The 23,700-nt window shown below is 40.6% G+C and overlaps 2 protein-coding genes across 10 annotated transcripts in view; one reads left to right on the top strand and one right to left on the bottom strand.

Annotated features, from left to right (window-relative positions):
* LOC111266673 (xylosyl- and glucuronyltransferase LARGE2s) overlaps nucleotides 1-3,918 on the bottom strand; it is a 28,291-nt gene extending 24,373 nt beyond the window's left edge. For both annotated transcript variants that reach the window (XM_086971005.1, XM_022844359.2), the window contains exon 1: nucleotides 3,284-3,918. The gene's annotated coding sequence lies outside the window, so the exon portion shown is untranslated. The remainder of the gene's footprint in view (nucleotides 1-3,283) is intronic.
* Nucleotides 3,919-8,009: 4,091 nt separating this feature from the next.
* Nucleotides 8,010-22,218, top strand: LOC111266677 (vesicle-associated membrane protein-associated protein B/C). 8 transcript variants are annotated; one of them, XM_022844371.2, is made up of 8 exons: nucleotides 8,010-8,431; nucleotides 8,893-9,055; nucleotides 15,907-16,058; nucleotides 16,495-16,605; nucleotides 16,956-17,105; nucleotides 18,314-18,358; nucleotides 19,279-19,392; nucleotides 19,652-22,218. In XM_022844371.2, the coding sequence occupies exons 2-8, from the start codon at nucleotides 8,998-9,000 to the stop codon at nucleotides 19,847-19,849; spliced, it is 828 nt and encodes a 275-aa protein (XP_022700106.1). In that variant the 5' UTR covers nucleotides 8,010-8,431; nucleotides 8,893-8,997; the 3' UTR covers nucleotides 19,850-22,218. The 8 variants fall into 8 exon arrangements, with proteins under 8 accessions (XP_022700106.1, XP_022700104.1, XP_022700102.1 ...); XM_022844369.2 differs by having other exon boundaries at nucleotides 8,010-8,459; nucleotides 8,883-9,055; XM_022844367.2 differs by having other exon boundaries at nucleotides 8,010-8,782; nucleotides 8,883-9,055.
* Nucleotides 22,219-23,700: the final 1,482 nt, after the last annotated feature.

The following is a 23,700-nucleotide window of genomic DNA, read 5'->3' as shown; positions in this document are numbered from 1 at the left end:
GAAGTTCCGTTTTTTTCTGAACTTTAATTTGTCACGAACTGGTCAACTGGAAAGATGTGCCGTATTACCAATACCCTACCATACAAATCTCTTATTGTTCGTAAACGACCTATACATCTGCGATACCGAGCGGTGAGATCATTGCAAGCATACTTTTAATCAGTGATCCAAGCTTTACATATAGCAATATCGTCGGATACGGTCCTACCGTAGACATTACTTCTATAACCGGCCAATAATGTTAGTTTGGCTATAAAATGTTTCAGGAGAGAAATAGATAGGAGACATGAACGCTGTGGCGGTTTTAATAACCACCCTGCATTTGATTCATCAGCGACACGTAACACTTGAATCAGAAAATGGAAAATGTCATAAATTGTTAACGCGATCAACAAGCCTATGATGATTTGAAACTGGCCATGGACATGGTACTAATTAATTATCTATAAAATCATGTGAAGCAATCTATGAGCTCATCGTGTGTGTCGTACAAGTAACATAATTCATTCAAATAACATTGGTGACGGGCGAAAACTCGGTTTTGCTAACCCATGGGTTGATTCGATTATCTTCACGTATTTACACAAGCTGTGTCGTATGTGTCGCTAGCGGAACCCGACCTTTTTCCACCAAAAACCTCTAATCTTGATTGCAATATTTTTCAATGGTATTCCAATTCTGAATATTGTGTTTCTGATATCTGCATGTACTATTCTTTCACCTTATGAAAAGGAAGAAAACAAAAAAAAACTATAATAGAATACATGCGAGCGTTTCTTGATAATAATAATTCAACACACTTGAATATTCTCGACGACGTACGGTTTTCGCTATGCCGATTTTACAGCATTTATATCGGTGATAACAGTTCCCGTTAAATTGATCTGCTCGACCCCTCTCCAGCTAATAGAAGATCTGTTGAACTGTATAGGGAGTGCTGTTAGCTGGGACCACGGCAATTGGACACCTTTTCATGAGCATTCAATAGATCCATCATGTAAATTACTGATCACCTATTTCATGTCAAAGACATGACTCTACACAACTCGAGCAGGCATCGATCATCGCCAGTCCTCAGAGAAACTGTGTAACGTTTGTAAAGCTATATAATAGTTTATGACAATTCATTACGTTCAAATGTTATTGTAAACTCAGGATCTGTTATTTTTAATGCGATCTATTTGTGCCAAAGTGAACCAATATGACTGGTTAATTTTATTAAGAAGTGTAGTTACAAGTTCAATACCCTAGATCCTATTATACCTGTGTTTTTTTCCTCTGATTATACCATCTCGTTTTCTTTAACCGACAAAGTCATGTCTCTTTTCAATTTTGATGCCTCAAATATACTGAACTACATCATTTAATATAATTATTTTTTAGCATACCACCATTTACGCTTGTTTAACAACAGTTCTTTCTACTGGACACTTATCATTAGTTATAAAAGCAAAAAGTTAAAACTATATGTTTGTTTTAGTTAAACATACCTTTTATACTCATCTTTAACTTGAAAATACGCAGTTATTAGAAATGTCATCACGGCTTTCCTCGACCGAAGAACATTAACAAACTTGATTAGTCCACTATTATTCGAATATTTAGTGCGTAGCCTGAACACATATCAAAAAGTTATTTTGAGTTCTAATCATGACCAAGTATGACCGTAAGATTTCGTTTTGTCGGCTCGGCGACATGTGTCGAGTCACACTATTATATTTACTTATTGAACTTTCATTAACAGGATAGTACATGCCGTCGTCCTCCTAAAAACAATAGTTAGAAAATTATAAGCTACCAGAGTTTCTTTTTAGCATAGAATTACAAATAGTCCATTTATGATATATTCATATTTATTAAAGATGGCTGCGTAATGAACTGCTTTTGAAAATTCTAACAACTGAAAATAATGTGAAGTCCCGGTTGGGGGTTGAATGGGCACCCAACTAGGATACACCCCATATAGTACCAACTGCCTCAGCGCACTTCGTGATAGGTTGTGTTTTGGGCGTCACAAAATTTTCCCTAACCAACAAATTCGGCCATTTAAATAAACTTATCTCTTAAGTCATTTTACAAAGAACCTATCATCCTCTTTAAGATCGTGATGAATGCCACGTGTACAGAGCGATCGATCTAGAAATGGTTTTGTTAGAGGCTTTTGAATTAAACTAAGCAGTAGCAGCCTCATATTTCGAAGCTAAGGAGCTTTTATATCGTAATAACAACGTTGCAACCCTATCTGGACCGTTAGAAGCTGCCCTATCTTCAAATAAGGAGCCAATTTATTCCGACCGAAGGGTCTGTTCGTTATTACCCAATGTTTACTACATACGTCCATGCTGCTCCTCAAAGTTTTCCCTCTGGAGTAAATTATATATTATACTTATATTGGACTAATTTGAACTAATCCATTCTAATGCTTGTTGACTCGCCAGCAGGTCATCATGTCTACTAGAGAAATGCCCAGATATGTCCAGGAAAACCCGTCTAAATTACTGCCTAATCGCTTACACACCGGCATAAAGAAGAACTGCTTGCAATACATTAGTGGTACCCAGCTACAGCTATACACTGCGTTCATTGTGTTTAGCGGGCGGAAATTTACCGCTGACGTTAGCGGTGTCCTTGATAATTGTTGGCTATTTGTCGTTGTTATCACTATAGCTAACTAACCATAAATTTGAACCCACAAAATGAAACCCCAATTCGGTAAACAAATTCTAATCCGACCAACTAAGACTCCCACATCATCCTATCGTTAATATATCAAGCCCAGAAAGAGAGCACGACTATGATGCACCTTCACGTCATCATACTGAACAAACATTACACAGATATATATGAAAATCATCATAGAAGCTAGGAGTCGGTCATCGAATTTTATCACCATTTAATCAACAGTTTAAGCTAGCTAAATGCTCCGAATCGTTCGTCAAGTAGTGTCTTCTGGCGTTACTACGAACTTCTTAAAGGGCCTCTCAGTCTGCAAAAATTACTATAGCCGACGATACTCACCTCGTTCCAGTGGATTATTCGTAAAGATTTTCAACTAAAAATTAACGTATTTCAACGAATATGTCACCTCCTATGTGCAAGTAGCCTAATCTCTATATATGTGAAAACTATGGGACTCGGCTGATATCTTTCTATTGTCTATTCACCATATTTATGATTGTACTAGTAAATCATTTTCAACTCAAGCAAAATACACCGACTCTTAACGTAGTCCGCTATTGTTTTGTTCTGGAAAACATTACAATGTCACTAGAAGTTGTTTTACCTTAACCAGACACGGTAGAAGTTTTTCGTTGTGTTTTCCGCGTACAGCTGAATCTCTATCAATTTGTTAAGATTGTCTTTGTGACACAGATAAATACAATGAGTTCGGCCGGTCGATCGCGACACAGAGCTGCAGAAAAAACACTTTTCAAAAAATTTTTCATCATTCTTCGTAGTAAACAGCCACTCATCGACGACAGACACTAGTTGACATTAGAATTAATGTCGCGCTCTCTTTCACTGCCTATTTCATGGATAGGTAAATGGACAAAAACAGTTCCAGCTAGCCGCCACACACACAGACATTAAATAACATCGTTCTCGAGGTTTCCTGTTCTCATAGCGTTTTCACGCTCCGCCTAGCTGGAGCCAGCTAGGCGACTGCGCTGGTCAACAACAGCACGCACCGTTTGTCCAGCGTGCTAGCATGAATTGGTATGGCAACATTTTTAGCACACACACGTCCGTCAATGTGAACATAAAACATGTCGATCGTTGCAAAAGCGAAGCCTTATACGAGATTTTCACTGCGCGCCCAAACCAACTAGTCCAACTTGCCCACTGAAGGGTTGGTAAACATCTGATGCGGGACGTATTTTATATATATATATATATATATTAGAGAGAGAATGAGAAAGAAAGAAAGAGAGCGACAGATACCTCATAGCAGATTCCCGCACGTTTTTCGATTTCAAATAGCCTGCTAAAGACTGCTGTTGTGAACGGCAGTCATTCAGAATAACTCGGCATATACAATCTTGTGTACAAGATGAAAGTGAAGGCTGATATTCGTTAAGTTGCTGCTCAAGCTAGGTATTTGCTCCATGGGCGCATGCTATCTTATATAAGTCGTCGTAGGGTTGCCGTTTAGCGTGACACAGTACTGCACAGTGCCGCCCATTCGAACACGCATAGATCATGCTCAGAACGCCATACTGGAGAGGATTATCTAGCACCGTCGTGCACTCACTTGTCGCCGCCGCTACTGTAGCGTGCGCTCGAAATGAAAGAACAGGTTTCGGACGTGGCCTTTTGTTGGCCTGGTCGTTTGCACCAGTCGTCTGCGCTGTCTATGGCAAAGCGGCATCAATAGCAACGGAAGCAGCAGCTACAAAAAGAGATGGACACAGAGCCAGTCACCGTTTGGGCCAAACGCAACGCGAAAGGCGGAGCGGCCATAACGTCGGTGCTCTCCATAAACTGACAGGCTGAGCGCGGAATCGCAGCGCCTGCTCTATCGCTGCTGTTGCAGCTATACGCCGGTCTATCGAGTTTACACAGCGCGCCAATACACAGAGAGCACGATGAACCTGCACTGCGACCAAAAGTACGCGCGCTCCGATGGAAGCTGGTGCTACAACAATACGACGGCGGGTGCTCAGAGATGATATCTACCAGGACTTCGGAGTATGTATCCACGGCGACTCTCCACTACCGCAGGCTGTCGAACAAGATGGCTGAGCACAAAACAAGGCCTCAACATATATATGTTTATATAAATATGTACATATATACAAAAACAGGGAAAACCCTATATTGTACTATAGGCATTGATCCTATACATAGTGTGAGCAATAGAACATGCCCTTTATAATAAGTTACATTATGGAAATTAATCTGCGTGCAACAGATGAGCAATTCATAATGAACTATTTTCTTGTTTGGTGCAGAATAAGCGGTATACGCCTCGCGATCAAAATCTTCTCTAGACAACAATGACACGGCGCATTTTTTCATTAATATAACGATAATTAAATTTAGCTATTTTGAAAATACAGTTCTGCAGTACGTTAAACCACTACTATTTGGTGAATCCGTGACGGTAGAGAATTGCGGTTGTTCCATCACGGCAAAAGTCCGATAGGAGTGGGAGTCCGCGGCGCTCCCTCTCTTGAAAATTCCGCCAAACTGGCGGGCCCGTTCTACGATACACTGTTCGAAAACGTTGGCTGTGATTAATTGAGGTTTTATTTTTATACCCTCATTCTTTCAACCGTCTGCTAGATGAATTCACTCTTTCCCATCACCTCCTTCTCTAATCATGGCTCACTAGTTCTAAACAAGATGCGTGCAATGATGATCTGTGCATGGTCGGGTTGGCAGTGCATCGGGCGATCTGAGAAGCAATGAACAACAGTTAGAATAGATAATAGATTTTCTACCCTGTGGCCCGGGCTTGCAATTAAGCGCCAAATGCCGGGTGTCAAACTAGTTGGCATCAGAAAAGCTACTTACTCATAAAAAAGAAAATTTGCCTATAAAGTTAAGCAAGATGTTCTAGCAAAATCACATATGTGCCATTACAACTGTATATATTTCGAAAAAAATCCACGTTTTTTAAAGTACTAAAATTGTTCGCTTAGGTAATGTTTGTTGCTAGTACGTCAGAGGATCGGAATAATTGATTGTGCTGTAATAAAAATATATTCTAACATGACTTCGATTATGTGTCGTATATGTCTTAAGGTGACGTGTAAGGAGCACGATCGGAAAGCTTTTGTAAAATAGGCTAAGAAAAATATCTCTCATTAAGCTTCGAATAATTTTTAACCGCATACAGTTGTGAATATAGTTACGGGTTCTAGCTTCCAAAGAACTTTTGATTTGATAAAAGCCAGTATAAAAATAAGCCTCCAGTAAAGTGTTCATCTTGCCTTAGGTAGACATTTACGACAATATCTTGCCTCTAACATTTGACCCACCCATTGCTTTTCATTTTTTGAACGTGTATTTAGAATAGTACTTGACTGTGAACATATTTCTTTATACCTCTCGGCATTCTGGTGGTGAAAAATGAAGTATTCTTAGTAAGCTTATCGCAGTATACGGTACTATCTTAGCAGTAGCAGGCTGTTGGCGTTTCAAAGGCCAATGTGAGCTTTTCGGCTTTCAACGGTAATGTTTTTAGCAGAATCTGCCTAAATTCATGAAACTGTGGCAAGTAACGCAGTTAAGGGAATCCATTTTCAAAAGGCTATGAGGAAACGTATCGAAACGGGGCTTGCATGTTCATTCGGCCATTTGTGAGCCCATCTCGTTAGTCATATACGCTCCAGTGCAGATTGACTTGCCCTCTATTTTTCTGCTTCTGGAGTTCATCTAAAATGGCCATTATGAACTGATTGGTGCTGTACCTAGGCCTAATCATACCGTAGTATATTATGTAATCTTGGCGCTTTCTCTTTGCGACAACTGGTCGAATACGTGGACGTTTGCACTTGCGTCGCGCTGATGTGTTAATTGATGCTTCTGATTGTTATAAGCATCGTCCATCGAAACGAAGCATTGCTTTCCTGGCGGGTGTGTATGATTTATCCTCAACTGGCTGTGTAGTCGAAGAGGTTGTATTTTCTATTTGTGATACCTTTGATACGTCATTTGCAGCGACGTGATAAATAGCCCTTTAATCGGTCGTTAGCTTTGCTATATTGGATGAGTTCAGTGAGAAGATACTGGCTCGTGTCGTACCAGAAGAGGACGGTACTTGAAACCTTAATGTTAAATTTAAATTACTGAAGGTTTCATGAGTATATAACAAGTTATTATATTCTATATATATTATATTATTATTCAGATGGATAAGTAAATGCCGAAATATTAAATACATAATATAGTAGTGTATATGATATAGACAGTGTTACTAGTATCTATCATTGTCCAGAAGTTTTATGGGGCACTCCGTGGACGATATGACGCTTGCAATAGGGGCAAGCCAGCTTCGAGCCGTACAAAGACGCTGAATTCGCCTCGCACAGGCCAGCCATATTTATGGCAGCGGCAACAGAGATGAAGTTGCTAGCAAACGAACTAATAGCCCGATTTGAGTCTAGCCAGAGCTACTGCCAATTTTCTTCTGTTGTCATCATTGCTATGCAGAGAGAGCTCCTGCGCGATTGCACTGCGTGTTGATGGTTTTGTTGATCCACCTCACTACGACCGGGCCGTTTTCGCAACGAGTGGAGCGGAGGGTTAATGGGCAGATAGACATCCAGATAGATATGCACCGATTTCCGCCCTTTGCCTACAGCCAATGCTGTTGACTAGCAGAATGTCGATTTGCGGCGGTAATGATTACTAGAAGTATGCTACTGGTGGAATCCTTTGACGCAGACGTTTTTGCTGCTAATGTTGTTGCCGTTGCTACTTCTCCAGCGATAGTTCCAGGCGACAGTCGTCGCCGTTAGTGCAAGCCCATGGCCCATGGTGTGCCTTTGGCGCCACGGCAGTTTTGTCCTTGTCTTGTCTCTCATCGAAATAGCTCGTTGTTGCTGCTGTTGTTGTTGTTAGAGTGGCGGTGTGTCCGTGGCATTTGCTGCTGGTTATTCTGCGTGGTCTGTCTGCTTAGCGCACTACCGGTAGATGAGCAGGCGAGCAGCAGAAACCGTGTGCGGTTAACCCGCTGTTTGTTACGGTGGTCGGCATCTAAGACGACGACGAAGACGTTGCTGAACCACCCAATCGCTCTGCGCTGCTGTTTTCGACTGCTACTGATTGCGGCGGTCACGATAACAGCAGCAGCAGCGGTCAATGAACGGGACGGTAATCGCGTCGCTAGCGTGAATCCCCCTGGTGTCTGACTATTTTGACTGCTGTCGTCTGTAGCGATCCTTCTATGCCACCTGCTACTGCTGCTAACTCAGTGTGAAAATCTTGTCTATTTGACTGGAATGTCGCTTTTTGGTGGCGAGGGAGATTTTAGTCGGTATCGTTAAGCTGAAATCAGACGATCTGGCTAGCTCCGCTATTAGTGCGAGTGGTTCTATTGCTATGCGCTGATCTCAGTTGAAGGAACACGGCTGCGGCTAAGATTTATCATAGTATCGCAGTAGCGGTAGTGAGTCGAGTATCCGTTTTGGCGGACAGAACTAACAGCGTGGACAACTGTGTTTCATCAGTTCACCTGATGCAGTGCTGCATGCCGCTGGATATCGAGCTCTCGGCTGCTACTGCGTCTTTCGTTACTGTTGCTGTTGTTATTGTTGTTGTTTGCTCGGATCCCACTTTCTCATTCTGTCTCGTTTGATACGACGACAGTAGCGCTGCGTATCTGTTGTACACTCAATAGTTCATTTGTTTCGTTGGTGCGTCTGGCAGACGGTCGGCAGCCAACTCAGCAGGAGTGATCGCCAGCGGACCGTCAGCCCAGAGTGTGGGTACCAGAAAAGCAAAGGCAGGCGGTAAATAGAGACAGCACTGACTACAGAGTAAAGTGAATAGTACGCACACTGCTGCTGATTGCGTAGCGGCAGCGGTCGTTCGCGCTCTGGAGACGAGGCAACGGGAACTGCCCAACACGCCAGCCGTTCCGTAAATTTTAGGGAAATACTCGTTGAGTTAGCAACCTGGATGGTTGGCGAAGACTTCCCAGTTGACAACAACAAAATTTTTATAAAGCTATTGTCCAAGTGGTTAATTGACAGAGAGGCCTGCATTCCCGAGAAGGTCTTTTGTCGAGTACTGTGATTGTGTCGGAATACGACGTCATTAGTGTGAGGAGACTGTGAGCAATCGAGTGTCAAAAGGCGAGCTATATATATATATACATACATACATAGATAGATAGATAGATAAATAGATAGATAGATATATATACTCAGCAGAGCATTTCAGGAGTAAGGTGCGGGTCGTGTGCTTAGGACCTGAGTGCAGTTCAGTGAGCGTGAAAAGAACGGCTGGACAATTCTTTTTTCCTAGTGGTTGACGTGATAAATCTCAATGGCAGCCATGGAGCAGATCCTTCTGCTCGAACCCAAGACGGAGCTGCGCTTCAAAGGTGAGCATAGACTCCGTATACACATCTCTGTTAATACGCTGTACCTGCCGCAAGGTATAGGCATTAGTAAGTGGCTAATCTAGTGAACAGCTAGGAAATAGCTAGCTAAAAAATTATGATTTTGTGAAGTTTATGAAACTTAAGTTGGACAATAGTCACATATTTGATTTTCCCTGCCGCTGTGATTGTCGACATACCAACAGGATGTTATCATTGTGGCGTATACGATATGAAGTCATAACTATATTATCGGGTCGTATAGAAACCCAGTACGCGTTAGAAGTTACCGCAGTAAACCATGCACTAACAGCTTTTGCTTATGCTATGGCCAGTATTGCCCAGCTGAAAGCCAGTCCATGTTCTTGAAAATTTCATATAACACATAGTGAACGATCCACCTATTGTCATGGTGACATGAAACTATAGGGAACTATTGGCGACAAAGAAAATGTGCTTTCGCCGGCCAAGGCACGGCCGCATCTGGTTGGGAAATATTCTAAGTCGGGTCGGACCCGTCGCTCGGTGACAGTGCACACTTAGGCGCCACAGGCTGCGGTAGAATCTTGCCAGATGATAATAGACCACGGCAAAGAGTCGGGAAACCAGTTACTACCACTGCTACTCTGTACGAATAATGAGTCGACCGGCCAGCCAGCCTTCAGTGGGATTAGGCGCAATCAATCTGTGATACTTGGTTTCTTGAGTGTGTTATGTTTTGGACGGGAATCTCGCGAGGTTTCGAACGGCGTAGTATTGCAGCAGTAGCAGCTGCTGCCGCCCTGATTGCCGGTCTGATCTGGCCTAGAGTTCTGGCAGACATTAATGCAAGCGCGTTTCAGTAATAACGGTGGCAGCAGTGGCTTATCGTAACGATGTTCTGTCGATTGGATGGATACTCATTACGGTGGATCCTTCTCGAAACAAAAGTCTCATTGCTTGGTATGTAGATACATGTACCGTGTGAGGCGTACGTGCCACCCACGACGAAGAGACAGTAAGTTGACGAGTTACGTATTTGTCATGACAAGTTGGCTGAATTTTTTATCACTGTTATGAGAATCATTTATAGTGACAAGCCGTCAGAAGTTGTTGTGCTTCAAGTGCCTCGTTTCGAGTAATCAGTAAGCGTGTTTTAAACGTTTGGACTCGCTGGTAAATGAAAAATAATAAACATTTTTTGCGCTAGCAACAAGCGTTTGTAAAATTGCTCGCGGTAACTGCGGTTGTTGTAGAAAGCGTATGTAAACCTTAAAATAACGCCTGAGCACATGTAATCTAAACTTAACCAGCAAATTTTCTCAGTTTCAGATCTAATACTACCATGAAGACATGTTGGTTACCAACAATGTGTAGCCTAATATAGCTTCTATTGACCAATGCATAGGTCATAGCACCAACCATCGCCAGTGCCAGATTGGATTTTTTTCACTAACTTCTTTTATTTCCTCTCAATTCTGCCTGAACTATGAGAACAAATAACATTCATCTTCCGTTCGCCTCCTCTCCTGTCCTCGTTTTTCTTTCTGTTATTTTATATCTTATGCTCTACCACTCGACTTCAGCCGTGTTTTTGTTGATTATCATGAGAATAGAAAGACACACGGATAGGCATGAGTTCGCTAGTAGAGATGATTAGTTATAATTGACTCACTGATACTGAAATAATGTTGCAACAGCAGCGGCGACGCTATACTTCAAACGTCTTTGTGCCAGCTAAGGCCCTTGTTTGTGCTCGATGGCTGACTGCTTTGCTGCCGCGTGCCATCTGTGAATTTCTCTTCGGCAATCGTACAAGCACTGAGCATCATAGTGGTCGGCACTCTTTTCATTTGACTTCGTTTTCTAGTCCGCGTAGGGCTGGTGTTGGAGAACGTTGTGCGAACGGGACTAGTTGAGTAACAGCAGGAACAATATTACTACTGGCTGTATTAATTGACGTCAAATAGCATTATGTGTTGTTCGGTTATCCTTGTTTTTGCTACTGCTGCATTGCCTTATGCAGCTTACAGTTCTTAGTAATGGCTGTTGACACACCTGACGACTGATTCGTGAATGGCGCTTTATTTGCTGTCGACAGTTCAGTGACACATAGCCAATTCAATTGCTCTACGATACTAACCAGCCGCTAGCATCGTCTCCTTATTTCGCCGCTACAGCCGCTTGTCGTTGACTGTCAAAAACATCTACCTGTAGCGGCCATCGAATCTCATAAGGCACCCATTTGCATACTCACCCACCTTGCCTGTCCTCATTTCTGTTCCCAATACTGTACACCGGTATTTTCCAAGTTACCCGTTACCCGTACGACAGTTTGATTAGCTAGCTTGAGTAGGTGTGGTTCCTGCTTTCGTTTACATAATCTATCTGGATTAATAGTAATGCTTATAATAACAGTCTTTGATTCTACTGCCGCTAACACTACAAACAGGACAGTCGACACCACTATCTATACATCCCCTATCGTCGGTCGTCATTGTCCCCGTCTTTTCTGCTGTCCATTTGTATGTGTATTGCCACAAGCGACTAAAAGGAAGTTCGATATCTCGTATGGCCCTAAGAGAGTGTTAAATGACTGATTAGAAGAAAATTAGTGGAATCCATAGATTTACATCTTGACCTATTCGTTCACTTGATGTTATAACGGTCCGTAATAGAAAGGCCGTGAAACTAAGAAGATTTATCGTGTTCACTTTTATTTTTGCAGTTAATTTGCCGTAATTTGACTTATAGTCGTTGTGATTGCGTTTTGAACAAATCGAAAAGTGACAGTTCTTTTAATAGCAGAGGTTAACTAATATTATAATAGCATAAAACTGTAGGTAAAATCTTAGTTTGTTACTGGGCCCGGATGATAATTCGTTTTTGCACAAAGCGCTAGTATGCGACGGCACGTATGTGATTTGTGAAATTCGAAAGAAGCAGACCTTTGATAAAAGTGAGAAACGGTAACATCCGCACTCATCGTACTTGATAAGGTCAAGTCTCATCTAATCTAGGTGATGGCACCGTGTTTATTATCTTTTTGATGAATAAATAGTACCTATATTTACACTTTTGTAGCAAGAACATGTCATCTAAAACAATACACTCACAGTACTTAAATATACGTTTAGAAGTTTGCCTTTAAAGGTTAGAGAAGATGATTCAGCTACTAGATACCTGTGTTTACAAATCGTTTGTACAAACGTGTGACCGGATTGCCCACAGATAAAGATAGGTGATTTATCGCAGTTGTATAGAATAGTTAGGCGTCGAGCATAGGTAGAAGTAATGTTGTATTATAGGTGAGTGTGTGGGGCTGAATCGCTTTGATCTGGCAGAAGCAAAGGGCAGCATATAGAGTTAAACGATCTACAATATTTATGTTAAAAGAATGAAATAATATTCGAAAAATATATAGAAAATTAAAATGTACATGTTTGTACATTTTAATCGCGAGAGCGAGGCCTCTATAGATTACAGTCGAAGTAGAGGATAATCAGGCAGTCTATTTTATGAACTCCAGTCCGTAAATTAAAATAAATCAATTGAAAGACACGTTTTAATCGTAAAGATTCTACTTTCTGTGCATAACAGAGCAAAGTAAGGAAAATTTTAGCTTCGTGCATGTCTACTGTTTGACTTAACTCATTCGCGGATTTTAGCTCGCTTTTAGCGGCGGAACTGAACGGTTTTAAGCAGCCACAGGTGGCAGACAGCATAAGGCCGCAAGGCTGTTAAACTTCAGTGGTTCGTAAACAAATAGATCTACAGTTATTACTCGTTGTAGTATTTCGCGTTGTTGAAGCTTTTGAGGTAATTCTTGGGCAGAAGAAGAAAAAAAATTTTTATTCATTCACACATATTTACCTATATAGAAAGGGGGGTACTATTATCTTTACGGGTTGGTTATATTTAACTTCACATAAGTGCATTTGTTTTTATTCATACAGCGCGCACCGAAACGAATTTTGAGGTCGATTCACGCGGCAGTAATTATCCCGTTTTCATTTGCATACACTACTATATCGCTTTTGACTTTTCCGATCGCGGGATTGGCTCAGCTATGTTCTACTAACTATAAACTGCTCCTTTTTTGACTGTGGACGATATCAGTTTTGTCGTATAAGGACCCGGCGTATTCTCATTTTATTTACTGCTGTTCACGGGTGCTATGGAAATCATGTTACAGATGACCAATAGCTAGCTTCAGTGGGCTTACGCCGATTACGAAATTTCGCCGTACCACCGTGAGGTTTCACCAGCAGTTGTCAGCGTAAGATCATGTTGGAGTGCCTCCTGTCGAAAAGTTTAATTGTATAGTTGTCCGCTTTGTAGGACTGATTCGAGCGTCACTTCAGTTCTCTCTAGGGTATGATGAGTGATAGGGTTGTTATCTACAGAAAGCTGTCAAATAGTTCGTGACTAGGTCGAACTTTAGATGTTTGGTTTTCGCTTCTAAACGTAGCTGACGTGACAAAAGCGTGGTTTAAGAAGGCATTTTTGTACCAACATTCAGAACTCCCTTTGCTTTTTCCCAATTAAATGTCTTATGTCCTATATACCCATATCTTTTGTCTCGTAGCTGTACTAAAAGCTTCATTTTATTAGTGTCCGTATATAAAAACAAGATCAAATATGTACATATATGCGTCACCTATTTGTGGTGACATTTTATCGACTAGATTCTCGGTGGTACGAGCGTGATTCCTCGTCGATCTAGGCTAGCCTGCCCAACCTAGTTCATTCACACCAAATAACTGGTCCCCAGTGTCATAAGGCCGAGTAGCTTCGTCGACTTGTCTGCTGTCTAGTTTCGTGCGGGGCCGGACGCGCGCGCTGCACATCGATTTACATCTCCAACGTTTAGTCAACGACATTGCTTGAGTCTCCATATATATACAGCTGGTGTGCCTATGAAAATTATTGCTAGTTATTTATTCGTTTTGGAAATAAAACTAATTTTTCAAATAAGCCCGCAATTTCTGCCTGCCTGAGTACGATTCCGAATAGCGGGGAGGCTATTCTTCCGGTCATGTAATTTTACTCATTATATAATTTCATGGGACAAAAAAAAGACGATTTTAGGTAAGGCCATCTATCTTGTTCTTTCAGCATCTTTCTGGTCTTCTAAGCGCAATAGTGTCAAACCATTTCCTTTATTGTAACAATAAGCGTGGGAGAGGCTAACAGTTGAATCGTCTTGAACTGATATCGTCTGATTACTGAGGAGATGAGACGAGGCTGGACGAAATCACGAACCTTTTCTGGCATACGTATACATATCATTCAATACATGAATATTTGTAAATAATCCGTTGAGTTGATAACGGCTACGTTGTCTCGATGTGATGAGACTGCCAGATGCGCGATTACTGTTTAAATGGTAAAGAATTGTCAAAATTTAGAGATAAAATTGCTGATAAAAAGACACGCGATACAAGATTGTTAGTGTTTATGTGGAACTTGCTTCTTTCTTTGGTACGTTGTACTCCGAACTGATTGGTGCGTAACTGTCACTAATGTATGTCTCGTATAGAACGACTAGAAAGATATCATACTTGAGGAAGTATGCCAGGATAAATTGTAATTTGAAGTGATCAAAGAGACTTCATTTTAAGTGTTCAAGCGAGTGAACTCCCTTCCATTAAGAGGCGACACCCTGTATCGAGGCGGAGTGCAAGTTTAAGGACTATGTATTATGTCTTGGTGTTCGTCGAATATTGCCGACAATTTTATTTAAGGCCGCTCTCAAATATATAAAACTACGTTATTGTTCTTAGCTGCTGTATTTTGAATCGAACTTGGAATAGCCCAAATAATCTAAACATGAAAAAGGGTCACTTTGGAAATAAATACATCTAAAAACAGATTGCGTGTTAAAGTTGAGAACAAATAAAGATCATATTGCATGATTGTGGAAGCGTAGCAAAAGCAATATTAATTAAAACCTTATTGATAATTTGAAATAACAAAAGACAAAAAAAAGCTGATACAAAAGATATCTTTATTTAATAAAGTCCATTCAAGTCGAAGAGACAAAAAACGATCTTTTGCATTCGTAACCTATACTGTTTCTATTGTCTTCCTTTGAATCGCCAGCTTTTTGCTGGTTTTTCTAAAACAAAAATGATGGCAATAACAACAATAAGAATATCACGGGTTAATTAAAATTAAGTATGCTTTTTGAGGCGGGAAGCACGGCAGTTAAAATGAAGGGCCAGGGAGAAGACATTATTCCAAGACCAGTAATAATTATCTTGCAATGCAGCTCTACAGAATGTAACTAATATAGAATTTTGTCTTTGGACGTAAAGGCTTTCTATAACGGACAGCATATTTCGCGCTTAAAAAAAGGTTAGATTGCGGAATTTAGGACCACTTACGTAACCCTATTTCTCCAGAGAGGCCCCTTTTAAGAGGCCGTCATCAAACAATAAAAATGTCTCAGTAAGTCACTTTACGGCTGCTTCTAGTGCTGTTTTTTGTCAACTCAGTAGTCACTCACGCGACATGGGACGAAAAATCGCGATGGATTTTCCAAAGCAAATCATAATGTCCAAATGTACCCTAAAGCTTATGTAAATTAACCATAGACTGTCGTTTCACAATCAGGAATAGTAAATTATACCTACGAAAAAATTGCTGCAAAAGATTCTCAACACGTTGTCAATAGTCGAAATGACGAAACTGCTGGACGTCGAGGGCACACTAAAGGCGCCATGGAAGTGCTTAGAAAAATTGTGCTCAAGTTATGCCTAGAACAAAGGTACCAAACCAACCATAGCACAAAGTTCAGGTTCATCGTTCAGCCACTTCATCGAAGCTACTAAAATGAGCTTTGATCCGCTGTTGTGCTATTCATATTGCAGGTCCATTTACGGAGGTGTCAACAGCTCTGCTTCACCTATCGAATCCTTCAGAGAAGCGTGTCTGCTTTAAGGTGAAAACTACCGCGCCAAAACGGTACTGTGTTAGGCCGAACTGCGGCGTCATCGACCCTAAACAAACTGTGACCGTACAGGTGAGTTTATCCGATTTGTGCGGTCGCAAAAAATTTTCCGCAGAACTTCATTACGCCAAATGTGCGGATTAACGTATTTACCAATAAAAATGTGTTTATTTTAGAATGCTACAACAAGATACGTTATCATAGTTATTGTACGCATTATTGCCAAGTAAGATCAAGGCAAGGCCGATCAATCCCCTTTATCAGTGCCCGTGAAGAACAGGTCTTTTGAAGGTTCCATGAAATAAATCTCACAAACGTATGTTTGTAGTTGTGCTAGAAAACACGAGCTTTTCGAAATGCATGCTTCAGTCATTTATTTGCATTACTTATGTTTTGAATACAATAGTTAGTTGTGTCTTATTGTGCTATGTTATTCCGCACAGCTGTTTCGGTATGTTAAATTAGGAAGACAGACATTTGTTCTATGTGGCGTTTTTTTTTCATGTAGGTCATGTTGCAGCCCTTTGAATACGATCCAAACGAGCGTAACAAGCACAAATTCATGGTGCAATCGATGATCGCGCCCGAAGGACCAATCAATCATGACATCATCTGGAAAGTAAGTGGTTTATTCGCAACTGGGAACATGTAAGAAACAACTAAACCGTATATACATCTGCAGTAAGACCAGCTGTAGCCACTATAAACCATAGAAATTTAAATGCCTATTATACATAGGGTTTCAAAAAAACTTGTTCCACTCTCAATAAGCGCGTCCAAAAATAGTTCGGTTATCGTCGCTAATTTTGACAGGTCTGATGGGCATAAAATAGCGGCATACGGTACAACAACGGCATACAACATACCAAATCAAATAGATTTCACCAACAGCTACAAATCGCTATGGTGTCCTAGTTTTGTTTGTTTTTGTTCGGATTCGAATGCCATGGCATTTCCTGATCATTTCAGGATGCTCCCAAGGAACAACTCATGGACTCCAAGCTTCGATGCGTATTTGAGCTGCCCGGAGACGAAGACGAAGCTATGGCAAGCAGCCAGGTTACGACAACGGTGGCGTCTCAGGACCCCGCGCAGGATGTGTTCTCTGCTTCCCTCCAGGTAATAGCGATCATTAAGTATCGGGCGCCTGTCAGCTGCAATGAGCCGATTACAACCGCAGATAATAATAGCTTATTCAGTAAACTTCTATGGTCTGAATTCGTAGTGATAGTTCCTACTGTGCATTATCAATTTTCCATCTCATCCAGGGTTTGTCGGTACAACGAGTGTCTGTTTGTGGACCAAAAAATATGATATTAGTAGTTAGCTAGTAAATATTGGTTAGTAATTATGTCATAATCAGTGCTCGCTTGATTGCCGTGCTAAAGCACGCTTCTTTCTGGCACCGTATATTTATTTACATTTGCTGAAAGTTCGTAGCCTCCGTGTTTGTTTGTATATTAACTCTTTCTTAGAATTGCATCGGTGGCCTACAGCAAGAGCAGCTGCTGGTGGTCTCTATTGTATAACTGAAAAAATAACATTCATTTAGGAAAGTAAATTATACAGTAAGGCACAAAAGTAAGCGATGTTTACACAAAGGTTCGAGCGGCGCCATTTCTCGCGAAACGAACCAACCAAACACCCCTAACTTAAGGTATGACAAGTATTAGGAGAAAGGTAAAATATTTTTTCAAAGAATAGATCTTGTTCGGCTACCCTTCTCTGTCTAATTGCATAGCGTAACCCTCTTCCTCTTCATACAAATATTCAGCATAAAATAAATTTGCCACCCGAAAAAGATCTCTGGTGTATAATATGCTGCATTATTTAGCGGTGAATGCATATACTTCAAGCGAGAAGTAACGGCATTCGATAATTTCTATGGAAAATCGATTACGAGCAAACTCCTTACTTACTCGCCTATACAGTATGTATAATCTGGATGGTCCGACATTGTCACCAAGCCCATTCATCCGTTATTTAATTTGTCCGTTACTAACCAAATTGACAATACGTCCGTGTCGTTTACTCATCTGTTTTTGTGTTATTTCTTTGTAACTCTCCACTTTGCGCTAAACCCACCGCTGTCACCGCTATGGCCGGGTCGCAATCATATATGACTATTATATCTATGTGATGACACCTGCACTCACCATCAATTCTCCATCTGCACTAATTAACATCGTGTTTGTGCTCTTTCGTGGACTTCGGATCATCTCCGGCTATCTGGGTATACTCTGTACATAATTTCTTCTTTCATGTTGCAACCATCTCTGCTACTACTATTACAACATACTTATGTTGGTATGAACCAATCATTGCAGAATCAGGAGCCCGCTGTCGAACCCTCACCTCAACGGTTTATAACGGTAACCTATCGTTCTAAGTTATCAACTATCATCTACCAAATACAAGCTTACAAGTACACCTTGCAACCTCAACGAATCCAATTACCATTTCTACGAAATGCTCCCTTCACTGCAGACCGAATTCAAGCGAGAGCTCTGTCTACGGACATTAAACATGACCCGTCGGTACAAGTTAGCCAATCAGTACAAGCAAATCGTTCGAAAATCACTCGCGCGTCACTATATGGGACTAAATTGGGGTCAAAACCGTCCGCTAAAATTGTTCGGGTGGGAAGCGTTTGTCAATAATAATAGCAGACATTGATTATTAATTCTATAAATTAGTAATGTAACCGTTCTAGCTCCCGGCCTATTTTTATCTCTTATTGACATAATGTTTCGGCAAATTTAGACAGTTAGTAGTACAATCGTAAACGGCTCATTGAATGTAAATGTGTTAACTGTTTCGTACATAAAACTCAGGCAGATTAATCTTTGCACCTTTCCCCTCTTTAAAAAACCTATAACCTATAAGAAGAAACTCGACGGCGATAACAGCGATGCACCAGTATATTTACATAACAAAATGGATAAAAACATATGGCTTGTTTTCGATAGCTATTTTTTGCGATAGATTTTTTTATCCCGAGGTTTTGCAAATTGGTACTGCGTTGGGCTAGAGCGACGCTTAAATGATAATTCGTATCAAGGCTTTAATTTTTTAGGGGTCTCTTGACCGGGTCGTTACTACTGTCGTTATTATGATTATTACTGTAATTGTTTGTGTGATTTTTGCTGACGTGAAGAAATTCGTTAGAGATTTCCCGAGTTTTCATAGAGATTCGATCTCCGTATTACAAGTTGTGGTTCTCTCGTCCTATACAGAGATAGTGTCGACATATTCTAGTGTAAATACTAATTCTCCTTTTTCTTTTAAACAGTTGGAAAGTGGTAACGTCCCAGGCGCGGACACTGTTAAAGGAGTGCCATGGGATGAGCTCAAGAAGCTCCAGGATGAGAATATACAGCTTCGAAAGGAAAATGCTTCTTTGAAGGTAAAGCCCGTAATAATTGTCTTACGGTATTCAAGTAGTTCGTATTACTAAAAAAATCAATTTACTCAATCTCACATCAAATCTCAAATAAATTGAATATTCAGAACGTTTAGTTGACACAAATGGTATGATGTTCACTTCGATTGACATAGGTTAATATTATGTGTACCGTAATATTCTCACGATTTATAGTTAGCATATCGTAGTTACAGAGCACTGAATTGTTCCGACGATAAAAAAAAAACCATGCATTTTGCAGGAGGAAGGTCTACGTCAACGAGTGAAGAGCTCGCAGGTAAGCGAACCCTTCATGTCGAAGGTCCCCAGCGGTGCGGGTGCGGGTGTGTCTCAAAGTACGTCGTTCGGGCCCCTGTCGCAGGTCTCGCACAACACGCTGCTTGTCTATGCCGTCATGCTCATCGTGTGTGGCTTCATTCTCGGAAAGTTTATCTTTTGAGCAACAAGATCGGTGGGCGACTAGAAGATAAAAACGTGTCGCTCGTAACATCAGAAGAAAGCAGCAGCAGAAACCAGATCGGCGGAGAATTACTGCTGCCTCGTTTTTAAAAAAACAAGAGCAATTTAAAAACACTGACGATGAAAACAATGAAAGCAATTTTTAATTTACTGAAGTGTAATCCAAACCGATATTATTAACGACAAAAACAACATGCACCAAACGGAGGTATAGCGTTTTAGCGATTTTCTTTTGTGTGTATGATATAACTCTCCTGAGTATTGCGACCACAAGATAGGGTAGGATTGACACCTTCTCTCGTATTGAGACAGGAAAAACTATCGCAGCAGGCAAAAGAGGACAAGGGTAAAGAGTCAAGATGGTAAAGGCCATTTTTTTTATCGAGAAAAGAACAATATGCAGATACGAAGACGCGTGACCTTCCTGTTCAGTTGAAAGTGCAAGAAGAAACAAATTTCTCCGCATTGCTCGTAACGACAGCTTCATTCGAGGCAGAACCCTTGTGAAAACCCAAAACGTCCGTTGAGCAAACATACGATATTTATATATGGCAATGAGACCAGCGTCCAGCTAGTTGGTGTTGCTAAGGTGTTTAACGTTAGCGTGCCACTGCAAAATTGATCACGTTCGCTCATGTGAGTTACGCAGGCACGTATGACAAAGCTGGCAGTTTAATTCAGAGAAGTAAGCGACGAAAGTAGAAGCACAACAACGAGTTCGTTGGCGATACAAAATGCCTCCACTGTTGATGTTCTCCGTTTGGGGATGGTGCAGCGGGAATTTTCTGGTTGGAAGCCCCGTATAATTATTTCGATATTTCACGATTGGTTAAGGAAATAATAGTAAAAGAATATTATTCATGTGATGGGGTATGAAGTCGCAATAATAACAAATAACAATATTAAAGATGACGAAATCTATTATTATATTATTCTACTATTCGTAGAACTAGTTTGCGGGGTCCCTGAATTTCGCCATTCTACACAGGATTGCAGTGCACGGAAAGTAGTCTAGATAAATTAAAGCCGACCCAGTGACAATTATATGCATATAAGGATAGAAAGAACTACATAAATGATCTGCGAAACATTAAAGTGGGCAAAATATTTGTTAAGAGGATATAATATTGGTGAGGATCGCAAATCGTATGAAGAACATGACAGTGAATCTTGCCAGGGCAAAAATTCCAGTCTTGAACTCTCAAAAGATTATTTTTTGTAATATTAGATCCTATACAGGCTAATTGGTTAGATATCGATTGGACGATATAGTTCAGATAATCGTAATCGGTTATTAGTGAAACAGCAGAAATGAAAAAAGCGAGAAGCTAATGTTATTATATGAGAAAATGGTTCAGTACAATGATATCGTCTAAGATGGTTGAAAGAGCAGCTTATTGGAGTCGTTGTAAAAGGTTCATAAAACTGGTAACCAGGTCTAGTAGTCAGCGAGAACTGTAGAACTAAGAAGAGTAAATACGCTAAGGTGGGGGATGGATGTGCCCTAACAATGACGAGATAGTTGGTTTAAGACTGAAAATGTTCTTGAAGTTACAATATACAAAAATAAATGGATATTAATAAAATTAAGATTTTAATAATCACCAATAATGATAAATATAACAAGATATACTGCTACTTGGATGTGTACGGATATAATTAACAGAGTAATTAAACGCACGCACAGAGACAATACTCAAGAAAAAGTGGAGGAAAGATATTTCTCTAGCTGCAGCCTGTAAAGGGGTGAAAGGGAGAAAAGATGATTCTATCAATACTAGAATGAAAGTATACCGCAAATAGCTATTAGGATTCACTGGTGAACAAAAAAAAAAGACTCGACTCTAGTTAAGCCTACGATCACATTGACAAGAAGACAAAAAGAAGAGATTTAATTAAAATCACGATGATAGGGAACAATAGTGCTAACTTGCAAGAAGCGGCGAACCCTCAAATAAAACGGTGCGAGGTAGACGATCAGACGATCATGTCAAGGACACCAACGATACCCGTACAGTACGAGGAAGTTATCCAGGCCGCTGGTAGGAGCTTCCATTTCTCAACACTATTATAAGGTTGGCATCATGTCTTTGCGTATCTGTACGCCAGCACGCTGCCCTGGAATCAGAATGAGTAGTCGAAACAGGATATACACCACGTCGATGATTTAGAAACCGCGTGCGGGAAATAGTTATGGTAATAAGAATATATGTATTGAATATGACAGGATAGACTGAAACGGTCACTCTGATGAGAAACAAGATTATGTTGGTGATAGCAGTCGTTGATAACAACAGCGGTTATAATAATATTAGTAAAAACAATAAAAATAATACCAACTCGATCGTACGCAAGTTGTCTGTATGTGTCTGTATGTACGCGTGCAGGCAGGCAGGGAGAAGATCAAGCAGAAAGCAACAAAACGTACGCTTTTGTTCTGTCTTTTCCGTTTTTCCCCATTTTTCGTCCTAACTAGCTGAGAGCCTAAATAGCTCCGAGTGCCACTGCGTCTGTATAGAACGTTCTACGGGATGCAATGAAAGTGCTGAGTATAAAATGAACGCACTAGCGGAATCGTGTTCGTGTCGGGAATAGCTTCTGTTATTCCCACAGATGTTATAAATAAAATTAGGCGAACAGCAGTGGACCCAGAGATAGAAAGTATCAACGCGTACTATATACCACATAATCAAGTAGCGCCACTAGCGAGGAAATGAATTAGACCACACATACGTGATGCAACGAAAATAAATATAAACGAGTTAAGACTCAAAATTAGGCGTAAATTTTAGTGAATAATATTTATGATTCGGGTTCTACCCTTAAAGAACAGGTTTTATTCTTGATTTTTTTGAATGAACCTATTTGTTTTTTTCTACTGGATATGACTGAGTAGCTTAATACATCTGGTATAATTAGTGCGCTGCCACAAATCCGTTATCAAATTTTTGCTTTTGCTGAGAGTCCGCCGTAACGAATAAGCCTGTAACGAAGGGTACAGCAAACAGAGCACCCCCACATAGACCCACCACGTATATTCGAACACACAATAATCAAAAGGCTTCGACTTTAACTGGGTTATTACAGTTCTATTAAAAATTGGCAGCTAATGGATAAAAGCAGAAGAATTGGTAGTAATAATAATCTAAATTAATAGTATAATATAGTCAATAATGATGCATTACGCCTGTGGGACAAGCGAGCATATAAAGGAGGCATATACACTATGGGTACACGGTATGAGTGACCCAACGGGTAAAGCCGCATAATAATGGAAATAAAGCAACGATGACATACAGATAGCGCGAAAGGAAAAAATATTGTCATTTGCTTAGTATTACGAAAGGACGACTCATAACACGTGCACGAGCAGTGGAGTCAGGCAGATGGAGCGACATCGACGCGAAAAGGTCAAGTAAATGGAATCTTATAATAATACGACTATGGAGCGAGTCGTGTGATCCATGCGTTGCACTATTCAGGTTTGACGGTTCTGTGAGAGACGAAAAACGGACAGGGCGAGAAAAAGACTAAGAAGAGATAGGCATAAAGAGGCGAAATATTGAAATAAACGCGAGAGCCAAGAGCAAAAAGCGAGCGAAAGAAGGTAAATTTCGGCAAGCAGGAAAAAGGACGATTATGCCGACGATGACGTTATTCCGGAAGAAGTCACTTGGGTTTTAATAAACATACAACAAGTTATAAGCCAATAATACGGTAGCAATTTTCAATTCAGTGACGACAGTGGTGAAGCTGAATATTTGTTAGGCATAGGTGGTACGGGCTGTAGTGGTTGAGGAAGCTTGCTATAATATACTTTATAATATAATC

Source organism: Varroa jacobsoni, unplaced genomic scaffold (genome assembly GCF_002532875.2).
Source record: "Varroa jacobsoni isolate VJ856 unplaced genomic scaffold, vjacob_1.0 scaffold_1107, whole genome shotgun sequence".
NCBI lineage: Eukaryota > Metazoa > Arthropoda > Arachnida > Mesostigmata > Varroidae > Varroa > Varroa jacobsoni.
Note: the sequence above shows the minus strand (reverse complement) of the source record. Positions and strands in the feature narration are given on the sequence as shown.